General features: G+C 56.5%; 2 protein-coding genes across 6 annotated transcripts; both read right to left on the bottom strand.

Annotated features, from left to right (window-relative positions):
* Nucleotides 1-661: 661 nt before the first annotated feature.
* LOC149916784 (maestro heat-like repeat-containing protein family member 6) lies at nucleotides 662-8,103 on the bottom strand. 3 transcript variants are annotated; one of them, XM_090145925.1, is made up of 21 exons: nucleotides 6,613-8,103; nucleotides 6,387-6,515; nucleotides 6,130-6,209; nucleotides 5,882-6,002; nucleotides 5,681-5,767; nucleotides 5,317-5,421; nucleotides 5,037-5,217; nucleotides 4,840-4,949; nucleotides 4,470-4,619; nucleotides 4,167-4,321; nucleotides 3,916-4,063; nucleotides 3,540-3,718; nucleotides 3,319-3,456; nucleotides 3,042-3,156; nucleotides 2,750-2,887; nucleotides 2,305-2,481; nucleotides 1,838-1,993; nucleotides 1,561-1,662; nucleotides 1,383-1,488; nucleotides 1,230-1,289; nucleotides 669-1,076 (listed from the first exon to the last, which is right to left on the bottom strand). In XM_090145925.1, exons 1-21 carry the CDS (start codon nucleotides 6,862-6,864, stop codon nucleotides 904-906), a joined length of 2,862 nt encoding a protein of 953 aa, XP_090002051.1. In that variant the 5' UTR covers nucleotides 6,865-8,103; the 3' UTR covers nucleotides 669-903. The 3 variants fall into 3 exon arrangements, with proteins under 3 accessions (XP_090002050.1, XP_090002049.1, XP_090002051.1); XM_090145924.1 differs by having other exon boundaries at nucleotides 662-1,076; nucleotides 1,383-1,662; nucleotides 6,387-6,509; XM_090145923.1 differs by having other exon boundaries at nucleotides 663-1,076; nucleotides 1,383-1,662.
* Nucleotides 8,104-14,683: 6,580 nt separating this feature from the next.
* Nucleotides 14,684-22,611, bottom strand: LOC116239890 (maestro heat-like repeat-containing protein family member 1). 3 transcript variants are annotated; one of them, XM_090145927.1, is made up of 21 exons: nucleotides 20,630-22,611; nucleotides 20,404-20,526; nucleotides 20,147-20,226; nucleotides 19,899-20,019; nucleotides 19,698-19,784; nucleotides 19,322-19,426; nucleotides 18,999-19,179; nucleotides 18,802-18,911; nucleotides 18,432-18,581; nucleotides 18,129-18,283; nucleotides 17,878-18,025; nucleotides 17,502-17,680; nucleotides 17,281-17,418; nucleotides 17,004-17,118; nucleotides 16,713-16,850; nucleotides 16,268-16,444; nucleotides 15,801-15,956; nucleotides 15,524-15,625; nucleotides 15,346-15,451; nucleotides 15,193-15,252; nucleotides 14,684-15,039 (listed from the first exon to the last, which is right to left on the bottom strand). In XM_090145927.1, exons 1-21 carry the CDS (start codon nucleotides 20,879-20,881, stop codon nucleotides 14,867-14,869), a joined length of 2,856 nt encoding a protein of 951 aa, XP_090002053.1. In that variant the 5' UTR covers nucleotides 20,882-22,611; the 3' UTR covers nucleotides 14,684-14,866. The 3 variants fall into 3 exon arrangements, with proteins under 3 accessions (XP_090002053.1, XP_090002052.1, XP_090002054.1); XM_090145926.1 differs by having other exon boundaries at nucleotides 15,346-15,625; XM_090145928.1 differs by lacking the exon at nucleotides 17,281-17,418 and having other exon boundaries at nucleotides 15,346-15,625.
* Between the last annotated feature and the right edge of the window lie 1,108 nt (nucleotides 22,612-23,719).

The following is a 23,719-nucleotide window of genomic DNA, read 5'->3' as shown; positions in this document are numbered from 1 at the left end:
CTCTCCTGTTTACATTTCATGTGTTCTCCCAGTGTTTATTCTTATGATGATGGCTTCCCAGGAAGCTGCATGGATAGAGTGCTGTGTCCTGAGCGCAGCCTATTACGGCTGAGCCATGAAACTTGCTGAGTGTAATTTCTGACTGTGCAATGTATCTTCCCCAAATCAGATTCAAAGGCTGCAGAACGAGAAAAGTCAGGAAGAACGGGATGTGAACTGTCAAGTACCGTCATGCAGACAGACTTTAGTGACTGGTAGTATCCATAATGCAGTGTGGAGAGGACTTGAATGGTCATTTTGCCAAGGTTTTTGGACAAGACAACACCAGGAGATGCTGAAGTTGAAGGTCCCAAGATTCCAGAGAAGCTGTGATTGTCTGTGCCACAGTGAGAATTATACCCCTAATTTGATCACAGTCTAAAGCACGGCGAAATGGATGCTGCCCTCTCATCACACCCTGTGCTGGTTCTAGCTGACGGCTCTGGATAATTCAGTAGAAGGGCCCTCTCCTGCAACCAGCACTCAGACACAGGCCGATTGGATGGATTATAAAAAACAGAAGAATGTAGAATCAATATATTGATGTATGTGTTTAAGAAATCCCTTTCTTGCTAGCGTTAAAAAGTTTGGATTCTGTTTGAAATCTGAAGGGGAGAGAGGGGAACAAAGAGGGAAAGGAATGAAAAAAAAACCAACCCAAGAGCAGCAACAACTGGGGTAGGAAATTTAATTTATTAATTAAAATAGAAGAAATAGAAGTTAATGGGGATTGAAGCTAAGAAATCAAATAAATGAGAGAGAGAGTGCCCAAAAGGGCGGGCATGGCAAAGGGAAGGGATGTGCCCGAGGAGCAGCAGAGCTGAGCAGCGGGCAGGAGGAGATGCCGGGAGCTTTGCAGGGCGCTCAGCTGTCCGCCTGGTCGGAGTGCCACCTCCTCCACGTGCTGCGGAGCCTGGAGACGAGCTGCCCAAAGTGACCATGTGCTGGACGTGGCCTTATTTCCTTCAGGATCTTCAGAGTCTGAAGGGCCAGCGAGGAGACAAACGGACTGGGGTCTTGCTGTGCTCCCTGAAGGCCTGAGAGAACAGAGGAACACATGATGACAGCCGTGTACCTGCAGGGCGCCCGGCCCACTCCAGCCGTTGCCCCCTGCTCTCCCCGCCGGCACGAGGAGCAGGGGACGGGCACAGAGCCTGTTGGCTGCCTCCACATCCCACTCAGCGGCTCACCATCGTAGATGTCCTGTCTCTCAGCCTGCTGCTGATCTGTCAGGTGCTGCCCTAAGAGCCCTGGGGACACATGACTCCGTCAGCGACCCCAGCTGCTCCCTGGGGCGCAGCATCGAGGGCTGGGGACAGGGGAAGCTCAGTCTCGTGGCTCACCGATGAACCTCACGGCCTCCCGCCGCAGGGCTTCCTGGGGGCTCCGTAGGTAGAGCAGACTCTGGCTCAGGTAGTCCTGAGCTGCACGCTTCTTCCTCTTGGCCAGCTGGAGAGGGAAGAGCGTGGGGTCAGCGCAGGGCGGCCCTGACCCTGGCCTGGGGTGTGGGAATGTGCGTACCAGGCACTCGCCGATCTGCCAGAACTGCGCCGTCTGCACCAGGTGCTCCAGCCGCCTCCAGCGCAGGAACCGTGCGGCAGCGAGGAAGGCATTCCGGGAGGCCTGCCAAACAGCTGAGATGGCACCGCAGCCCAAGCAGCAGCAGAGCCCGCGTCCCCCGGAGCCTCTCCGCAGGGAGGATGCAGCAGCAGGGGCTGACGCTGCCACCAACACTCTTGGTGTTTGGGGGGCACCGCGGGGACAGCATCGCCCTCCCCCAAAGGAACGCAATACCCACCTCGATCACACTCTCTTCCTCATCGTGCAGGTGCAAATACAGCAGGACCAGGCTCCTGTACACCTCCTGCTGCATTGTCCTCTTTTCGTGGCCCTTCACAAAGCTCAGCATTTTGAAGAAGAGGTCTATGGAGAGCTGCCGCACCGTGCTGGACTCCTGCGGAGGAGGAAGGGAGGAAGTTGGTGTCAGCAGCTCCAAGCCCAAGGCGAGCAGGGCCAGCACCACCAAGGAAGCAGGGGCAGAATCTCTGAGCTGACAGGCTGCAGGCAGATCTTGAGGATGACCCCAAAACTGCTCCAAAGCATGCAAAGCACTCTGCCCTGCAGAAAGTCTGCCCAGGGCCATGCAGCACCTGGACCTGGTGAGCGGCCAGGAAGTCCCCCAGTGCGCTGTCACAGGGCAGCAGGCATAGGCACACTGGGCTTGTTGCCACATCCCTAGTGTGCGGGGCTCCCCACCATCCTTACATCATATAAGAGTGTTGGCAGCTTGCCAGGCAGCTCCAGAGTAATGAAGCTGAGCATGAACTCATTCAGGAGCTGCAGCAGGTTACTGAAGATTAGCAGGGACACGGCGCGGGCGTTGCTGTCTGCGTCCTGCAGCTGATCCATGATGCACGGCAGGAAGAATGGGATTATCCTTGCCTGCAGGAAAAACACGCCTTCCTTTAGGTACAGCAGCAAGCACAGTGTGTGCAGAACCACTCCAAGTACCAGCCTCCCTGCTGCCTTGTCAGGGTGGGACTGTGTGCTGCAGGCAGGCCCCGCACAGCCCTGAGGACAGCAGGCAGTGATGGGATGGGCAGAGAGCATGAGCTCCTCCATGCTGAGCTGCAGGTGGCCCCGCTACAGCCCCGGGGCAGGCCCAGCCCAGTCTGCGGCACCTGAGGCATTCCTGGATGCCCCTGCTCACCGTGTCCTGCCTCTTGCTGAGATGTAGCATGCCCCGGAGCACCAGCTGCTGCATGCCCACGCTCTGGCTCTGCAGATAGGTGGTAAGGATTGCGAAGATGCGGTGCATCTCTGTGCTGACATCCATTCTCTCCAGCATCTGCAACACACGTGGCTCTTAGTGCTGGATCCAGCAGTCAGCTTGGGGAAAGACAGTGGGGCACGGCCAAGCCTGGCCCTGAGGGAGGCAGCAGGGCTCGTGCCACCGGTGGCCTTGCAGCCCCAAGTTTGCTGCTTCTGCAGCTGTTGCTCACCTCAACGAGGAAGACCATGGCCACCATCTCCCACGAGTAGAAGCTGGTGCTGAGCAGCACAACCAGGTGGTGGAACATGGGGTCTCGCAGAGCACCAGGCAGTTCCCTCATCACCCTGGCAGGGATAAGAAGGCACCATCAGCCCTGAGCCAGATGGATGCAGCTGTGGCTGTGCAGCCCTCCTGCCAATGCCACAGGGGCCACAGGCTTTGCTGCTGTGGCAGCACTTTATCCAAGAACTGGGGACCCCCTGGCGCCCTGAGGAAGGGGTTTTCACCTGGCCACAACCTGCACACCCTGCAGGTGGGTCACGGTGCTGAGAAGCGCATCCCAGCCACCCTGCTCCTGAATGGCCTCCATCTGCCTCTGGAGGCCCATGCTGCAGAGCAGCACCTTCAAGGCCTGCACCGCGGACCTGCAGGTGGAGAAGGGTGCGAGTCACATCGGGAGCCCCAGCACCAGGGCCCTGGGTGCAGCGGGGGGACGGGGATGTGGCACCTGATGGGAGTGAGCTGGTGCTCCTGGTGCTGCTCCCAGAGGATTTCCACCTCCTGTCGCATCAGCTTGGTGGTGAAGGACACTTGCAGGAGTAGGGCCACGAAGAGCTGGGGGAAGATGGCCTGGGCCTCCTTCAGGACAAGAGGCAGCTGGAGTATCTCTGGTAGGACTTTTGCTGCCTGCAGAAAGCACCCGGATACCATCCTTGCTCTCTCCCCCCAGTTTCCATCCCTTGTCTAGAAGCGTAGGGATGGAGGGAGGGACAGGGAGGCCCCAGGCAGATCTATGGGTGCATCCCAGGACAGGAAGAAGGCTTGGGGGTGGTCTGGGAAGGGGAACGGGGACTCAGGCTCAGCTGGGTGAGTGAGGAACTCACGGCCAGGGCGAGGAGGCGTGGCCAGTCCTTGATGAATGGAGACAGGCACTGCTGAGAATGGTTTATCAGCACTTGGAGCAGCTCCTGCAGCACTTTCTCCACGACTGGGGGCTCTGAGAGCACTGCCTTCCACATGGTGACGGCAACCCTGCAGGTACCCAGGGCTGTCAGCGTGGCTGCCTCCGCCTGGCTGACGGCCATGGGGTGAGGGAGGGAGGGAAAAGGTGTCCTGAGGGCTGCAAGCCCTGTACCTGGAGCAGGTCGGGGAGCAGACCAGCAGGCTGCTAACCATCGCCGTTGGGTATTTGCTGGCTAGCACAAGCAGGGCCCTGCTCAGGCTTTCGAGGGCCGGCTGGGCTGTGATGGAAGGCAGGCTGTTGTAGATCATCTTCACGATCTTGCGCACCTGCAGGGGGACACGGGTGAAAATGGGATGGCACCTGAGCAGGGCCCTGCTGCTATCTCCACTACTGCCTGCCGGCCAGGCGCACTGCTAGTCCCTGGGAAGGAGCAGAGCCCCAAGGGCTGGAGCAGTGGCAGCACTAGGTTCTCACCTGCGCTCTACGAAATTGAGCCTCTGCTGCAAGCACATCCACCATGTGGGCAGCCAGCTCCATGCTGTGGAGGCTCGGCACTGTCATGCTCTCGATGGCAGTGAGGAGGATGTTCACCCTTTCGGGGTACAGGAGGTGCTTCAGAAGTAACTGAGGGAGGAAGGAGAGGAGGGATGACTCATCCACCAAATGGCTGCTCAGCCTTGCCAGTGCCTCAGGAGAGCCGGGAGCAGGGAGCAGGGCTGGGTGACGCCTGGGGTACGGAGCATGAGAGCCCTACAGGCACCAGGGCTGCTCGGGGACAGCGCCTGTGCTCTTCTGACACTGCAGAACTGGGCTCTCTTGTGGGCTCGGGGTTTGCACTTCGTACCTCAAAGATATATCTGGCCTTGTTCTCTTTGGAAGCCTCCTGGTGGATCAAGGTTTGCTGGTACTCCCAGACCTGTGACTTCTTAGGATATTTCTGCTCCAGCGACAGTCCTGCAGAGGAGCGCACACAATATTGGTCAGTGAGGAGCCTGGGCACCTGGGGTCTGCAGGGACCTAGCCCATCACAACTCCTCTCACTTGGGCTGGTGATGAAGATGAAAAGCTGATGGACAGCCTTCATCGCCTCATCTCTGGTCGCCTCATCCGTGGAGGTGCAGCACAGGATGAGGTGTGCGGCCAGCTTCCCCAGCATGGGGAAGCGTTGGTTCTCCTTGCACTTGTGCTGGAACACCGTGACTCCTATGAGGCAGCAGCACATCTGGGGAGAGAGGCAGCAGCGGTGCATGGCTGAGCAGGTGGGTTCCGGCTGGGGAGCCAGGGCTGGGGCACTGGAGCTGTGCGCACCAGGGCTCCTTACCTCAGGCAAGCAGCAGGTGTTGGTGAAGGTGAGCAGCCTAGCAATGCACGCCACGGCCCTCTCCTCCACGGCTGCCAGCTGGCACATGGTGAAGGGCAGCAGGAGCTGTGGAGATAAAAGCTGCTGGTGACACACAGCATGGGGTGCTCGTCCTTCCGCTTGCTGCCCAGCTGCAGTGGGGGCGGCTGGTTGCATCCCTGTCCTGCTGCAGCCCCGCCGCCTTTCCACTGCTCCCCACCCTTCCTTCTAACCCAGCAAGGGCCAGCCTCTGGCCAGCAACCCCTCCCCGAGGGGGCCTTGTGTGGCTTTCCCCCTTCACGGCCTCAAACCACCTGCGCAAATCCCAGCCTTGCCCCAGACAGACCTCCAAGATGTTCTGCAGCTCCATGAGGACAGAGGCGCCGGCGCTGCCCACCAGCCCCTGCAGCAGGCGGTGCAGGGCTTCCATGGTCTGCAAGGAGGACAGGGGTCAGGGCGGCCTTCCCTGCTGCATCCTGCTCGCAGCAGAGAGGCATCCCAGGTGGCGGTGCCCAGGAAGCGTCTCCAGGGCCCAGCCTTTGCGCACCTCTGTGTAGAGTGCAGTGTCCGGGTCCTCTGTGTCCTCGTGGCGAGGGAGGTGAAAGACGCTGCTGATGCAGGCGTACAGGAGGCTGCTCTTCTGCTTCTCTGGAAGCAGCTGCGCAGCGCTGTGAGGGGAGAGAGGGCAGAGCGTGATGCTCGGCTTGGCATGCTGTGCCCCGCTGCCTGTCCTGCTCTGGGCCCTTGGCCGGGACCAGTGCCACCACGGTGGCCAAAGCTGGGTTGGGGCAGTACCTCATGGCGGTGATGGCACTCATGGCCTGCTGCCGCAGCTCCGTGTCCAGGCGCTCGGCAGGCTCCTTCTGCAGCAGCGCCTGAGGGCACAACGGGATGGGATGGGATGAGATGGAATGGGATGGCACCGGGCAGCATCCTCCGCTCAGCAGAGCCCAGCTACTCCAAACCAGCACCCCCTGGCTCCCAGGTCTCCCCAGCAACCCCGCACTGGGAAGGGTCGTGCCCACCACCCGGCCCCGGGCTGCTCCCCTTACCTCAATGCACTGCGCCACCTTGGACGCGCAGGCACACAGCTGGTCGTGAGCCTCGCTGCCCTCGAGGGCGGCTTCGCAGGCGGCACGGACGCAGGCCAGAAAGTTCAGCTTCTGAGCCTCTTCCTGAGGCTGGGAGAGGAGGGACAAACGCTGGTATCAAAGGACCCCGGCAGCCTCTGGGCACGGCCGGGCAGGGGCAGCCAGGGAAGCACAGAGTGCCCGCTACCTGCAGTGTGCACGTGCAGTAGGCGCGGATGCAGCTCAGGTAATCCTCCTCCTTCGGTGACATGACGGAGGGAGAAGGACCCTCAGCTGAGTTCAACGGCCCCTGCTGGGGCCTGGGGGCACGGGATGCCCTAGGCCTCTCTGGCCAGGCCTCTCGGGGTTGGATCGGGGGTCTCTGTTCCATCCTGCAGCGAGGGAACAGCGGCAAATGTGCCTCCTGCTCCAGCTCTGCCTTCAGGGGGACGAGGCCCATTGTGACATGGCAGTGACATCACTCCATTCTGCCCGGCTCCACCCAGGACCCTTCCTCTTGCCCCGGGTTGGCCCTAGAGCCTCGCAGCCATCCCTGTCCCTGGGCAGTTTTGGTCTGGAAGGCGCCCTCCATTTCACCATGTGCATTTGCCACAGCTGCAGCGTTGGGGTCCGGGAGTCCTTTTCAGGGCCCTTCAGCCCATTCCCGCTTCCCCCCCCAGTAAAATAAAACTGCGTTACGTTTTCCGCTGGGACGGAGTTGGTTTTTCTTTCTTGGTGTCCGGCGCTCTATTCTGGCTTTAGGAGAAACACGCACAGCGTTGGTAGCACAGCTACGGTGTTTCTAGTTGTTGCCGAGCAGTGCTGCACAGAGCCGCGGGCGTTTCAGCTGCTCAGCCTGTCGTGGTGTCCTGCCGCTGTGGGGCACCCAGAGCTGGGAGGGCACCGTACCAGGACAGCTGACCTGAACTGTCCCAAGGACTGTTCTGTACACCGTGGCCTCATCTGCGAAAACCTGAAAACTGCGGGGGAAGTTGGCCAGGTGGGCAGCCGCTGCTTTGGGACTGGGCGGTGGGCAACCGGCTTGCGCATTGCTCGTCTTGTAAGCATCTCTGGAGAGCTATCGTGACTGCTGTTTCTTTCTTCCTTTCCTGCCTTCTTGAAGGGCTTCCATCTCTTCCTGGAAGGCGTACTCATTTTCTCGATTCTCCCCCCCATCGCACTGGGAGGGGGCAGGGAGACGGCACTGCAATTAGTTCGACATCTCCAGTTGTCACCTTCTTTTCCTTTGTAGCATGCAGCATTCAGAGGTTGAGCTAGAATTGCCTGGGAAGGGCTGGGTATGTGCTTCTCCAGTTTACAGCCAGACTTCGCCGTCTCACTTCATCCGTGACATGACCGACCTCTGCTGCAGTCCCTGAGCAGCGAGGTTGGGTTCTTTGAGCTGGTTTTCTACACAACAAGATGAAAGTCCAGGAAGTATCCCAGCAGCTCTCCGAGACAGCCGAGATCACGCCTGCTTCAGGCAGCGGTGAGCAGAGGCAGGGAGAAATACCGAGTGGGTGCGGTAGGGTACCGTGGAATCCTCTGAACCCTTCAGACCACAGCTTTTCTGTGTGAAGTACATGGTTATATGATTACAACATTATGGTGTTACCACCAAAACTGCGGTAACATTCCTCCAATGAGGCTCTTCAAAGTACTGTGGGAAAAAGCGTCAAATGTTTTACTAAAATCAAGGTCAACCACCACAGCCTCTGCTTTACTCTCATCTTTCCACCTGGTTATGTCTTCATAAAAGTCTATCAGTTTGTTTAAGCATGACTTCCCCGTGGTGAAGCCATGTTGACTGCCTCTGATGATCCTCTTATCCTTGATATGCCTAGAGACAGCACCAAGGATAAGTTGTTCCATCACCTTTCCAGGGATGGAGGTGAGGTTGTCCGGTCTATCATTACCCGGGTCCTCCTTCTTGCCTTTCTTGAAGACTGGAGTGACATTTGCTCCCCTCCAGTCCGCAGGCACTTCTCCTGTTCCCCATGACTTACCAAACAAAATGGAGAGTGTCCTAGCAATTACTTCTGCCAGCTCCCTCAACACCCACAGGTGGATCCCATCAGGACCCATGGATTTATGGATGTCCAGATTGCTTAACTGGTCCTTAACCCAGTCCTCATCAACTGAGGCAAACTCCTCCTTGATCCTGACTTCTTCTGGGGCCTCGCTGGTATGGGGCTCCTCAGGACAGTCTGCAGCAGTACAGACAGAGACAAAGATGGCATTTAGTAACCCCACCTTTTCTGTATCTTCTGTCACCAGGGCTCCCACCTCATTCATCAGTGGGCCTACATTGCCTCTAGTGTTAGTTTTATCTGCAGTGTATTTGAAGAAGCCCTTTCTGTTGTCCATGAATCCTCTTACAAAGTTTAATTCTGAGGAGGCTTTAGCTCTCCTAGTTTCTTCCCTACGTCTGCTGACAACAGTCTTGCATTCCTCCCAAGTGGCCAGCCCCTCCTTCCAAGATCTGCAGACTCTCCTCTTCCACCTGAGTTTGCCAGTGTGAGTAGCTTCAAACATTCCTTTGGCAGAGACCCATCTGCAAGGCTCAGCAGAAGTTCATCATGAGGATGGAGCCAGGCTCCTCTTGGTGACATCCAGTGATAGGACAAGGGACAACGGGTGCAAGCTGGAACACAGGAGGTTCCACATCAATATGAGAAAAAACTTCACGGTGAGGGTGACAGAGCACTGGAACAGGCTGCCCAGAGAGGTGTTGGGTCTCCTTCTCTGGAGACATTCAAAATCTGCCTGGACGCGTTCTCGTGTGACCTGATCTAGATGTTCCCAGAGGATTGGAGGCTCGCTGATGTGACTCCCATCTTCAAGAAGGGCCGTAAGGAGGATCCGGGGAACTATAGGCCTGTCAGCCTGACCTCGGTACCGGGGAAAGTAATGGAGCAAATCATCTTGGGGGAGATCGCACGGCATGTGCGTGGTCCAGGGGATCAGGCCCAGCCAGCACGGGTTCATGAAAGGCAGGTCGTGCTTGACCAACCTCATCTCCTTCTACGACTGGGTGACCAGACTGGTAGATGAGGGAAAGGCTGTTGATGTAGTCTACCTGGACTTCACCAAAGCCTTTGACATGGTCTCTCACAGGCTTCTTCTGGGGAAACTGGCTGCCCGTGGCCTGGACAGGTACACACTCCTTTGGGTAAGGAACTGGCTGGAGGGCCGTGCCCAACGGGTGGTGGTTAATGGAGCGAAGTCCAGCTGGCGACCTGTTTCAAGTGGTGTCCCCCAGGGGTCGGTACTGGGGCCTATCTTGTTTAATATCTTTATTGATGACCTAGACGAGGGGATTGAGTGTACCCTCAGTAAGTGTGCAGATGAGACCAAGCTGGGAGGTGGTGTGGGTCTGCCTGAGGGTAGGGAGGCCCTTCAGAGGGACTTAGATAAGCTGGATCGCTGGGCTGAGGTGAATGGGATGAGGTTCAGCAAGGCCAAGTGCCGGGTCCTGCACTTTGGCCACAACAACCCCATGCAGCGCTATAGGCTTGGGGACGAGTGGCTGGAGGACTGTGAAGAGGAAAGGGACCTGGGGGTGTTGGCTGATGCTCGGCTGAACATGAGCCGACAGTGTGCCCAGGTGGCCAAGAGGGCCAGCGGCATCCTGGCCTGCATTAGAAATAGTGTGGCCAGCAGGAGCAGGGAGGTGATCATCCCCCTGTACTCAGCACTGGTGAGGCCGCACCTTGAGTGCTGTGTTCAGTTTTGGGCCCCTCACTACAGGAAAGATGTTGAGGCCCTGGAGCGTGTCCAGAGAAGGGCAACGAAACTGGAGAGGGGTCTGGAGCACAAGTCCTGTGAGGAGCGGCTGAGGGAGCTGGGATTGTTTAGTCTGGAGAAGAGGAGGCTCAGGGGAGACCTCATCGCACTCTACAACTTCCTGAAGGGAGGCTGTGGTGACGAGGGGTTTGGCCTCTTCTCCCAGGCAACGAACAGGACCCGGGGAAATGGCCGCAAGTTGTACCAGAAGAGGTTTAGGTGAGACTTAAGGAAGAACAACTTCTCTCAGAGAGTGGTCAGGCACTGGAATGGCTGCCAAGGGAGGTGGTGGAGTCGCCATCTCTGGCAGTGTTCAAGAGGCGTCTGGACGAGGAGCTGCGAGATCTGGTTTAGTAGCTTGTGGTAGCAGTGGCAGTGTGAAGACGGTTGGACTAGATGATCTTATAGGTCGTTTCCAACCTTGTGATTCTATGATTCTGTGATTCTATGAGATGTTCCTGCGCGGGCAGGGGGACTGGACTAGAAAACAGTTCAAGGTCCCTTTGAATCCCTGACATTCTGTGAGACAGTAATGAGGTCACCCCGCAGTCTCCTCTTCTCCAAGCTAAAGAGCCCCAGCTACCTCAGTCTTTCCTCGTCAGGGAGATGCTGCTCCACTCCCTTCATCATCTTTGTGGCTCTGCGCTGGACTCTCTCAAGCAGTTCCCTGTCCTTGAACTGAGGGGCCCAGAACTAAACACAGTATTCCAGATGCGCTCTCACCAGCGCAGAGTAGAGGGAGAGGAGAACCTCTCTCACCTTGCTAACCACAGCCCTTCTAATACACCTCAGGCCTTCCTGCAACAATTGGCGCCTGAACAGGGACTCGAAACTTAACCTGAATTGAAGACTGACCGGTCTGAAGTGCGTGGAGAGAAACGTAAGAAACCTGTACAGGAGCACGTTGAGAGAAACGTGGGTGCGCTGAGAGAAGCATGGAGCAAGTTGAGAGAAATGTGGGTGAGCTGAAAGAAACTCTAAAACGGGCTGGAAGGAGCCTGGGCTGATGAGGGGGCTGCAAAAAGCCTCTGCCGAAGAGGGGGCTGCCAGAAGTCCTGGCCGAGGAGATGGCTGAAAGAAGCCCTGGCCAAAGAGACGAGCTGGAAGAAGCTCTACAATGGGCTGCAAGAAGGCTCGGCCGAAGAGAAGGGCTGAAAGAAGCCAAGGCCAGAGAACGGGCTGGAAGAAGCCCGAGGGAGAGATGAACAGGAGACGCTATCTTGGTGAAAGAAGCACAAGGCTGAGAGAAGTCTTATTGTTCTCAGCTACTTCGATTGCTTCTCACTGGATGAAGGTAAGCAGTTGCGATTATGGGGAACAAAAATACTTTTGCTTCTGTTACTCGAATTGGTATTTTTGTTTTGCTTGCTATTATTGATTCCAACTATATTGGTGAAATTAAGATAATGCTGTGGACACCAACCCCCCCCTTGTACTATCCCTGCGGGAAGTCGTGTAGCGCAATTGATTTGTTTTCAGCCTAAGCCACCTCTGAGAACCAGTGTCTCACGGGGCAGTAGTGATTTTGGGTCAACCAGCGTGCCGGAAGTTTTTTGGTCTCAGAAGGTCTCGCAGAGTAGACCAAATCTGCTTTGTGTACTGCGACAAGGGGAACAAGAGCTTAAAGTGACAGGCATCCTTGATAGTGCTGCTGATGTTACTGTTATTCCTGTGACTCTTTGGCCACCGCAGTGGCCTCTTATAAATCCCCATGCGGCACTAACAGGAATAGGGGGGCACACACTACCGAAGCAATAGTTACAATTACTGGACCAGAGAGCAGGACTGCTTCAGTTCCTGATGTTTGCATGTATCATTACATGGATAATATTTCGATAGCCGCACCGAAAGAGAGACCGTGACTGAAGTTGTGTCGGTTGGTTATAACAGCAACAACTCAGGCAGGACTGCAAATTGCACAGGAAAAAGTTCAAAAAACACCACCTTGGCAGTATCTGGGCTGGAGGATTTCTCAAACTCGAATTCGGTCACAGGCTTTAACCTTGGGAGCCAGAATCAACTCTTTAAACAATCTGCAAAAACTGCTGGGGACCATAAATTGGGTGTGACCCATTATAGGGATCTCTACAAAAGATCTTCATCTTCTCTTCAAATTACTCGAGAGGGATCCGGACTTACTGTCAACACGACATCTAACAGCTACAGCCACTGCTGCATTACACACCATCATCACAAAAATGACTTGTCAGACAGCACATAGAAGAAGACTCGATCATCCTATCAGTTTCTTTTTCAACTCTACGGACTGTCACCACAGTGGGTTAAGGAGGATCCTGACCCCTTGGTAATCTGGGAATGGGTATTTCTACTGCATAAATTTGTTACCACCAGGGTTGATATGGTAGCTTTGGTCATTTGCAGGGGAAGGGAGCATTTGTTAGCATTGGATGGCACGGATCCAGAGACAATTTATGTCCCATCTGATCTTCAGCAGCAGCAGGGAATTTGTGTTTCTGCACTTGCAGTGTGCGTTGATGGGATTTACAGGGCAGATTAGTATTCATCTGCCAGCCCACAAGCTTTTACAATCCCTCATTTCTCTTTATGGAGAGACAGTACTAGGACTTGGGATAGTGACATCAGTGTCACCACCGGCTCTCCACAAACTGTGGAACTTACAGCAGTGGTTCGTGTGTTCAAGCGATGGTCTGAACCCATCAATATAATAACAGATTCTGCTTATGTTGCTGTTACAGTGATGTGACTGGAACACTCTTATGAGGATTAAATTCCTTAGAAATTTGGCAAACAGATGTTACACATATACCAGTATTTGGGAAGCTCCGTTATGTTCATGTTTCTATCAATATTTTCCCTACTGGATTTTTGCATCAGTACATACAGGAGAAAAAGCTAAAGATGCCTGTAAACACTTTTTATTGGCCTTTGCAACCCTTGGGGTCCCTAAACCAATAAAAACAGACAATGGCCCAGGATATGTGGCCCACGCTACCCACTCCTTCTTCCAGCAGTGGGGTATTCAACACCTGACAGGCATACCCCACTGTCCCACCGGCCGAGCTATTATTGAACGAGCACATGGTACTTTAAAGATCATGCTTCAAAAACAGGGGGAATGCGGGTATGACCCCTCAGGAGAGAATAGCTAAAGCATACTTTGTTCTTAATTTTTTAAATTGTTGGATAATGTTAACGTGGGGCCGAGGCTATGCTTGTGTCTTAACAGGAACAGGTCCGAGATGGGTACCAGCATGATGGGTGCGACCAGCCATCTCACCACAGCTGTAATGTGATCACTGCACTTCCAGCAGCGGTTTGGACACCCGCCATCAAGTCACAGTGTTTGTAAAGCTGCCTCACCAAGAAATCATAAGAACTGGATTTGTCAGGAATTAACATAGACTACTGTTCGTATTCTAAAGAGCCCATAGTTTGTTCAGTGTGTTAATCTGCGTTTTCTACTTTTAGAATTGTTTCCGAACCGCACTTCTTTTTCTATTAATAGAAAAGGGGGAGATGTGGGTCGCTGCATTGCTAGTGAGTGGTAAAGCTCAACAACAACTTGAGCCGGACGTAAACACCCACAAGGCGCCTAGCCCTTACACGTAACCAGTCTTGGTTGCGCGGGAAAGTGTTGTGTTGCGCGGGTACAAAAGGTGGTAAGCATCTAGAATAAATGTCTTTTGTTCTGCACCAGCGAAGGAGTCAGCACCTCTTTCGCCACATCCACAAGAGAGCTTGAGGCCTTCTTGTAGAGGGAGAGGAGAACCTGCCTTGCCCTGCTAACCACAGTCCTTCCAATACACCCCAGAATGCCGCTAGCCTTCTCGACCACAAGGGCACAGTGCTGGCTCACGGTTCCCCTACTGTCCTCCAGGACCCCAGGTCCCCTTCCCTCACGCTGCTCTCCAACAGGTCAGTCCCCAGCCTGCACTGGTACCTGGGGTTGCTCTTGCCCAGATGCAAGACTTGACACTAGCACTTATTCTATTTCATTCAATCTCTCCCTGCCTAACATAACACCGTGTTGTATGTAAAGTTAGGTACTCCCCCTGCGATGTAACTGTCAATAGTCAAATCATACAACATTGCATGCAGGTACCAGGTAGGTGACTCCATTAGCGCCCTTAATCTTTTTTTTTTTTTAATATAAAAAACTCCAAAACAGAGAATGACAAACTTAATAAGAAAGCAGTACGTTCCAAGAATTAAAAACTCTGCCCGTAAGGGCCTTTAATCCTTTATACAGCCTTCAGAGTTCGCGCAGTGCCAAAAGGAAAAAAAGCTCAGAACAGTGTCCAGAATCCGACACACTGGCTGGCCTAGAATCTCATCTAAGAAGGTCAAAGCTAGCCACAGTACTCTGCAACTCTATGTATGGCACTTTAGGAAGTCCCTTTTTTGCTAATGTTAAAAGGTTTGGATTCTGTTTGATTCTGAAGGGGAGAGAAGGGAACAAAGAGGGAAAGGAATGAAAAAAAAACAACCAAAGAGCAGCAACAACTGGGGTAGGAAATTTAATTTATTAATTAAAATAGAAGAAATAGAAGTTAATGGGGATTGAAGCTAAGAAATCAAATAAATGAGAGAGAGAGTGCCCAAAAGGGCGGGCATGGCAAAGGGAAGGGATGTGCCCGAGGAGCAGCAGAGCTGAGCAGCGGGCAGGAGGAGATGCCGGGAGCTTTGCAGGGCGCTCAGCTGTCCGCCTGGTCGGAGTGCCACCTCCTCCACGTGCTGCGGAGCCTGGAGACGAGCTGCCCAAAGTGACCATGTGCTGGACGTGGCCTTATTTCCTTCAGGATCTTCAGAGTCTGAAGGGCCAGCGAGGAGACAAACGGACTGGGGTCTTGCTGTGCTCCCTGAAGGCCTGAGAGAACAGAGGAACACATGATGACAGCCGTGTACCTGCAGGGCGCCCGGCCCACTCCAGCCGTTGCCCCCTGCTCTCCCCGCCGGCACGAGGAGCAGGGGACGGGCACAGAGCCTGTTGGCTGCCTCCACATCCCACTCAGCGGCTCACCATCGTAGATGTCCTGTCTCTCAGCCTGCTGCTGATCTGTCAGGTGCTGCCCTAAGAGCCCTGGGGACACATGACTCCGTCAGCGACCCCAGCTGCTCCCTGGGGCGCAGCATCGAGGGCTGGGGACAGGGGAAGCTCAGTCTCGTGGCTCACCGATGAACCTCACGGCCTCCCGCCGCAGGGCTTCCTGGGGGCTCCGTAGGTAGAGCAGACTCTGGCTCAGGTAGTCCTGAGCTGCACGCTTCTTCCTCTTGGCCAGCTGGAGAGGGAAGAGCGTGGGGTCAGCGCAGGGCGGCCCTGACCCTGGCCTGGGGTGTGGGAATGTGCGTACCAGGCACTCGCCGATCTGCCAGAACTGCGCCGTCTGCACCAGGTGCTCCAGCCGCCTCCAGCGCAGGAACCGTGCGGCAGCGAGGAAGGCATTCCGGGAGGCCTGCCAAACAGCTGAGATGGCACCGCAGCCCAAGCAGCAGCAGAGCCCGCGTCCCCCGGAGCCTCTCCGCAGGGAGGATGCAGCAGCAGGGGCTGACGCTGCCACCAACACTCTTGGTGTTTGGGGGGCACCGCGGGGACAGCATCGCCCTCCCCCAAAGGAACGCAATACCCACCTCGATCACACTCTCTTCCTCATCGTGCAGGTGCAAATACAGCAGGACCAGGCTCCTGTACACCTCCTGCTGCATTGTCTTCTTTTCGTGGCCCTTCGCAAAGCTCAGCATCTTGAAGAAGAGGTCTATGGAGAGCTGCCGCACCGTGCTGGACTCCTGCGGAGGAGGAAGGGAGGATGTCAGTGTCAGCAGCTCCAAGCCCAAGGCGAGCAGGGCCAGCACCACCAAGGAAGCAGGGGCAGAATCTCTGAGCTGACAGGCTGCAGGCAGATCTTGAGGACGACCCCAAAACTGCTCCAAAGCATACAAAGCACTCTGCCCTGCAGAAAGTCTGCCCAGGGCCATGCAGCACCTGGACCTGGTGAGCGGCCAGGAAGTCCCCCAGTGCGCTGTCACAGGGCAGCAGGCATAGGCACACTGGGCTTGTTGCCACATCCCTAGTGTGCGGGGCTCCCCACCATCCTTACATCACATAAGAGCGTTGGCAGCTTGCCGGCCAGCTCCAGAGCCATGAAGCTGGGCTTAAATCCATCCAGGATCTGCAGAAGGCTGCTAAGGATCTGCAGGGACACGGCGCGGACGTCGCTGTCTGCGTCCTGCAGACGATCCATGATGCACGGCAGGAAGAATGGGATTACCCTTGCCTGCAGGAAGAACACCCCATCCTTTAGGTACAGCAGCAAGCACAGTGTGGGCAGAACCACTCCAAGTACCAGCCTCCCTGCTGCCTTGTCAGGGTGGGACTGTGTGCTGCAGGCAGGCCCCGCACAGCCCTGAGGACAGCAGGCAGTGATGGGATGGGCAGAGAGCATGAGCTCCTCCATGCTGAGCTGCAGGTGGCCCCGCTACAGCCCCGGGGCAGGCCCAGCCCAGTCTGCGGCACCTGAGGCATTCCTGGATGCCCCTGCTCACCGTGTCCCGCCTCTTGCTGAGATGTAGCATGCCCCGGAGCACCAGCTGCTGCATGCCCACGCTCTGCCTGTGCAGATAGGTGGTAAAGATTCTCAAGATGCGGCGCAGCTCTGTGCTGACATCCATTCTCTCCAGCATCTGCAACACACGTGGCTCTTAGTGCTGGATCTAACAGTCAGCTTGGGGAAAGACAGTGGGGCACAGCCAAGCCTGGCCCTGAGGGAGGCAGCAGGGCTCGTGCCACCGGGGCCTTGCAGCCCCAAGTTTGCTGCTTCTGCAGCTGTTGCTCACCTCAACGAGGAAGACCATGGCCACCATCTCCCATGAGTAGAAGCTGGTGCTGAGCAGCTCAACCAGATGGTAGAAGATGGGGTCTCGCAGAGCACCGGGCAGTTCCCTCATCACCCTGGCAGGGATAAGAAGGCACCATCAGCCCTGAGCCAGATGGATGCAGCTGTGGCTGTGCAGCCCTCCTGCCAATGCCGCAGGGGCCACAGGCTTTGCTGCTGTGGCAGCACTTTATCCAAGAACTGGGGACCCCCTGGCGCCCCGAGGAAGGGGTTTTCACCTGGCCACAACCTGCACACCCTGCAGGTGGTTCACGGCGCTGAGAAGCGCATCCCAGCCACCCTGCTCCTGAATGGCCTCCATCTGCCTCTGGAGGCCCATGCTGCAGAGCAGCATCTTCAAGGCCTGCACCGCGGACCTGCAGGTGGAGAAGGGTGCGAGTCACATCGGGAGCCCCAGCACCAGGGCCCTGGGTGCAGCGGGGGGACGGGGATGTGGCACCTGATGGGAGTGAGCTGGTGCTCCTGGTGCTCCTCCCAGAGGATTTCCACCTCCTCCTGCGTCAGCTTGGTGGTGAAGGACACTTGCAGGAGTAGGGCCACGAAGAGCTGGGGGAAGATGGCCTGGGCCTCCTTCAGGACAAGAGGCAGCTGGAGTATCTCTGGTAGGACTTTTGCTGCCTGCAGAAAGCACCCGGATACCATCCTTGCCCTGTCCCACCAGTTTCCATCCCTTCTCTAGAAGTGTAGGGATGGAGGGAGGGACAGGGAGGCCCCAGGCAGATCTATGGGTGCATCCCAGGACAGGAAGAAGGCTTGGGGGTGGTCTGGGAAGGGGAACGGGGACTCAGGCTCAGCTGGGTGAGTGAGGAACTCACGGCCAGGGCGAGGAGGCGTGGCCAGTCCTTGATGAATGGAGACAGGAGCAGCTGAGAATGGTTTATCAGCACTTGGAGCAGCTCCTGCAGTACTTTCTCCACGACTGGGGGCTCTGAGAGCACTGCCTTCCACATGGTGACGGCAACCCTGCAGGTACCCAGGGCTGTCAGCGTGGCTGCCTCCGCCTGACTGACGGCCGTGGGGTGAGGGAGGGAGGGAAAAGGTGTCCTGAGGGCTGCAAGCCCTGTACCTGGAGCAGGTCGGGGAGCAGACCAGCAGGCTGCTAACCATCGCCGTTGGGTATTTGCTGGCTAGCACAAGCAGGGCCCTGCTCAGGCTTTCGAGGGCCGGCTGGGCTGTGATGGAAGGCAGGCTGTTGTAGATCATCTTCACGATCTTGCGCACCTGCAGGGGGACACGGGTGAAAATGGGATGGCACCTGAGCAGGGCCCTGCTGCTATCTCCACTACTGCCTGCCGGCCAGGCGCACTGCTAGTCCCTGGGAAGGAGCAGAGCCCCAAGGGCTGGAGCAGTGGCAGCACTAGGTTCTCACCTGTCGTGGAGGGAATTGAGCCTCTGCTGCAAGCACATCCACCATGTGGGCAGCCAGCTCCATGCTGTGGAGGCTCGGCACTGTCATGCTCTCGATGGCAGTGAGGAGGATGTTCACCCTTTCGGGGTACAGGAGGTGCTTCAGAAGTAACTGAGGGAGGAAGGAGAGGAGGGATGACTCATCCACCAAATGGCTGCTCAGCCTTGCCAGTGCCTCAGGAGAGCCGGGAGCAGGGAGCAGGGCTGGGTGATGCCTGGGGTACGGAGCGTGAGAGCCCTACAGGCACCAGGGCTGCTCGGGGACAGCGCCTGTGCTCTTCTGACACTGCAGAACTGGGCTCTCCTGTGGGCTCGGGGTTTGCACTTCGTACCTCAAAGATATATCTGGCCTTGTTCTCTTTGGAAGCCTCCTGGTGGATCAAGGTTTGCTGGCACTCCCAGACCTGTGACTTCTTAGGATATTTCTGCTCCAGCGACAGTCCTGCAGAGGAGCGCACACAATATTGGTCAGTGAGGAGCCTGGGCACCTGGGGTCTGCAGGGACCTAGCCCATCACAACTCCTCTCACTTGGGCTGGTGATGAAGATGAAAAGCTGATGGACAGCCTTCATCGCCTCATCTCTGGTCGCCTCATCCGTGGAGGTGCAGCACAGGATGAGGTGTGCGGCCAGCTTCCCCAGCATGGGGAAGCGTTGGTTCTCCTTGCACTTGTGCTGGAACACCGTGACTCCTATGAGGCAGCAGCACATCTGGGGGGAGAGGAAGCAGCGGTGCATGGCTGAGCGGCACAGCAGGGCCCTGCCCAGGTTCTGTGCAAGCCTGGAGACAGGTGGGTTCCGGCTGGGGAGCCAGGGCTGGGGCACTGGAGCTGTGCGCACCAGGGCTCCTTACCTCAGGCAAGCAGCAGGTGTTGGTGAAGGTGAGCAGCCTAGCAATGCACGCCACGGCCCTCTCCTCCACGGCTGCCAGCTGGCACATGGTGAAGGGCAGCAGGAGCTGTGGAGATAAAAGCTGCTGGTGACACACAGCATGGGGTGCTCGTCCTTCCGCTTGCTGCCCAGCTGCAGTGGGGGTGGGTGGTTGCATCCCTGTCCTGCTGCAGCCCCGCCGCCTTTCCACTGCTCCCCACCTTTCCTTCTAACCCAGCAAGGGCCGGCCTCGGGCCAGCACCCTCTCCCTTCAGCAGGCCCTTGGGGGGCCTTTTGTGGCTTCCCCCCTTCACGGCCTCAAACCACCTGCGCAAATCCCAGCCTTGCCCCAGACAGACCTCCAAGATGTTCTGCAGCTCCATGAGGACAGAGGCGCCGGCGCTGCCCACCAGCCCCTGCAGCAGGCGGTGCAGGGCTTCCATGGTCTGCAAGGAGGACAGGGGTCAGGGCGGCCTTCCCTGCTGCATCCTGCTCGCAGCAGAGAGGCATCCCAGGTGGCGGTGCCCAGGAAGCGTTTCCAGGGCCCAGCCTTTGCACACCTCCACGTAGAGTGCAGTGTCCGGGTCCTTTGTGTCCTCGTGGCGAGGGAGGTGAAGGACGCTGCTGATGCAGGCGTACAGGAGGCTGCTCTTCTGCTTCTCTGGAAGCAGCTGCGCAGCGCTGTGAGGGGAGAGAGGGCAGAGCGTGATGCTCGGCTTGGCATGCTGTGCCCCGCTGCCTGTCCTGCTCTGGGCCCTTGGCCGGGACCAGTGCCACCACGGTGGCCAAAGCTGGGTTGGGGCAGTACCTCATGGCGGTGATGGCACTCATGGCCTGCTGCTGCAGCTCCGTGTCCAGGCGCTCGGCGGGCTCCTTCTGCAGCAGCGCCTGAGGGCACAACGGGATGGGATGGGATGAGATGGAATGGGATGGCACTGGGCAGCATCCTCCGCTCAGCAGAGCCCAGCTACTCCAAACCAGCACCCCCCGGCTCCCAGGTCTCCCCAGCAACCCCGCACTGGGAAGGGTCGTGCCCACCACCCGGCCCCGGGCTGCTCCCCTTACCTCAATGCACTGCACCACCTTGGACGCGCAGGCACACAGCTGGTCGTGAGCCTCGCTGCCCTCGAGGGCGGCTTCGCAGGCGGCACGGACGCAGGCCAGAAAGTTCAGCTTCTGAGCCTCTTCCTGAGACCGGGAGAGGAGGGACAAACGCTGGTATCAAAGGACCCCGGCAGCCTCTGGGCACGGCTGGGCAGGGGCAGCCAGGGAAGCACAGAGTGCCCGCTACCTGCAGTGTGCACGTGCAGTAGGCGCGGATGCAGCTCAGGTAATCCTCCTCCTTCGGTGACATGACGGAGGGAGAAGGACCCTCAGCTGAGTTCAACGGCCCCTGCTGGGGCCTGGGGGCACGGGATGCCCTAGGCCTCTCTGGCCAGGCCTCTCGGGGTTGGATCGGGGGTCTCTGTTCCATCCTGCAGCGAGGGAACAGCGGCAAATGTGCCTCCTGCTCCAGCTCTGCCTTCAGGGGGACGAGGCCCATTGTGACATGGCAGTGACATCACTCCATTCTGCCCGGCTCCACCCAGGACCCTTCCTCTTGCCCCGGGTTGGCCCTAGAGCCTCGCAGCCATCCCTGTCCCTGGGCAGTTTTGGTCTGGAAGGCGCCCTCCATTTCACCATGTGTGTTTGCCACAGCTGCAGCGTTGGGGTCCGGGAGTCCTTCTCAGGGCCCTTCAGCCCATCCCCGCTTCCCCCCCCAGTAAAATAAAACTGCGTTACGTTTTCCGCTGGGACGGAGTTGATTTTTCTTTCTTGGTGTCCGGCGCTCTATTCTGGCTTTAGGAGAAACACGCACAGCGTTGGTAGCACAGCTACGGTGTTTCTAGTTGTTGCCGAGCAGTGCTGCACAGAGCCGCGGGCGTTTCAGCTGCTCAGCCTGTCGTGGTGTCCTGCCGCTGTGGGGCACCCAGAGCTGGGAGGGCACCGTACCAGGACAGCTGACCTGAACTGTCCCAAGGACTGTTCTGTACACCGTGGCCTCATCTGCGAAAACCTGAAAACTGCGGGGGAAGTTGGCCAGGTGGGCAGCCGCTGCTTTGGGACTGGGCGGTGGGCAACCGGCTTGCGCATTGCTCGTCTTGTAAGCATCTCTGGAGAGCTATCGTGACTGCTGTTTCTTTCTTCCTTTCCTGCCTTCTTGAAGGGCTTCCATCTCTTCCTGGAAGGCGTACTCATTTTCTCGATTCTCCCCCCCATTGCACTGGGAGGGGGCAGGGAGACGGCACTGCAATTAGTTCGACATCTCCAGTTGTCACCTTCTTTTCCTTTGTAGCATGCAGCATTCAGAGGTTGAGCTAGAATTGCCTGGGAAGGGCTGGGTATGTGCTTCTCCAGTTTACAGCCAGACTTCGCCGTCTCACTTCATCCGTGACATGACCGACCTCTGCTGCTGTCCCTGAGCAGCGAGGTTGGGTTCTTTGAGCTGGTTTTCTACACAACAAGATGAAAGTCCAGGAAGTATCCCAGCAGCTCTCCGAGACAGCCGAGATCACGCTTGCTTCAGGCAGCGGTGAGCAGAGGCAGGGAGAAATACCGAGTGGGTGCGGTAGGGTACCGTGGAATCCTCTGAACCCTTCAGACCACAGCTTTTCTGTGTGAAGTACATGGTTATATGATTACAACATTATGGTGTTACCACCAAAACTGCGGTAACATTCCCCCAATGAGGCTGGTGATGTCTCTGATCTGTGCTCCAGATATACTGCAGATTTCCCTATGCTGGGGGTCCAGTCTGCATACTGGGCCCTTTGTTCCCTGCAGGAGCGAGTCACCAACAGCTAGAAACCTTCTCTTCCTCCTTGTGGAAGAGGTTGTCGTTCTGCTGGGAGGCCTATTCAATTGAGGTAAGACTTCTGGAGCAGGTTGCCTATCCTCCTTTTGGACAGCCAGTCCTTCCTGCAGGACTCCATTCCTGTTCTGCAAGGGTAACTGGGGAGGTAGGGGAGGTTGGGAATGGAATTGTTTGCTTCCTTGAGCAGGGACCTGTCTCAATCCCCCAGTCTCAGAGGTCCCCCCCTACTGCCTGGTGACAGGGGAGGGGATCCTCCAATTTACCTTGGCCATCAGCCTATTTCCTCTCTCTTGGGGAGTGAGCAGATCATTCACCTGTTCACATCTGATACATGTGTTGTCTCTGCTCCCCTCCTTTGCAAGTGCCAGGCTCCAGCATTCCCTGCCCAAACTGTGACAGGACAATGATTTTTCAGCCAGGCTGTCAACCAAGCAACAACCAAGCAGAACTGATTTTAAAATGAACATCTTTGCCCCTAAATGCAGTCTTTGATCTGGCACACTGGATAGATGAGCTTAGTGTTAATCTGGGTGTAAAAAGGGCTATGCAGGGATGGAAGCTGTACTGTGGGTCCCCTTCTTCCTTTGCTGTTGTATGGGAACTGCTGAATCATGGCCTGAACCTCTGATTGATCACCTGAGGCCAGCCACGGAGCAAGGTGAAGGCAATTCACCTGTGCTGCTGGAAGAGGTGGAGCCTGGCTGCACCTCCCCTAGATCCACTTTAGAGCTGACTACCAGTGGGAAAGGATCTCTTTCTGGAGATCCACTCCACCGGAGTTTTTCACATGAGCCCAGGATACAGGTGAGTGTACCTATCATTTCTGTTTCCTGCTTTGTTGTAACAACTACGTAACCACGTTCTCTGCTATACCATAACATCTGTATATTCATTGATTGTACAGCTGTACAGTGACATTAAGCCCATGGGGAAGATAAGAGGGAACCTTACGGTCTAGGAATGGAAAGCAGCTCTAGGAGAAGAGCATTTTGGCCCTACATCTGCCAGTGCTGCCACTATTACTTAGGTTTCTTGTAACAGCTTGATCAGAGACAGCTGCTAGCTAATCTTTGCCCATGCTTCTGCTGACTGGAGATCCTGCTTCTTGATTAAAAGGAATGTAACTACGGCCCATGAGAGCTCTGCCACTGAAAGTCACGTAGGCTTTCTCCAAGAGTCAGAACCTGGGCAGACAGATATTCAAAACCAACACAGAGCTGTGACTTCAATGTGAGGAGCTTTAGTTCCTTAACCGTAGGACAGCTACAGTGCCAGTCCTCAGTTTCATGGGGGGTGAGGATTAACACCGGTGCAATGCGAGGCAGCAGGCTGAGCAGTGCTGTTCACCAGCACGTGAAGGAATGAATTGCACTGTCTCAAATCAGCCTTTCAATCCTGGGCTGAAACCAGGGAATGAGCTCAGCTACTGAATGACGAGGAAGAAGCAGGCTATCATGTTGACATGGCATTAAGTGCTCATCTAAAGATTAAAGCTGTGGTTCTGTTTACGTACTGGATGCACTTGCA

Source organism: Phasianus colchicus, chromosome 9, assembly GCF_987193195.1.
Source record: "Phasianus colchicus chromosome 9, bPhaCol1.hap1.1, whole genome shotgun sequence".
Classification (NCBI taxonomy): Eukaryota; Metazoa; Chordata; class Aves; order Galliformes; family Phasianidae; genus Phasianus; species Phasianus colchicus.
The sequence above is the reverse complement of the archived record's forward strand: the minus strand, read 5'-3'. Positions and strand labels throughout refer to the sequence as shown.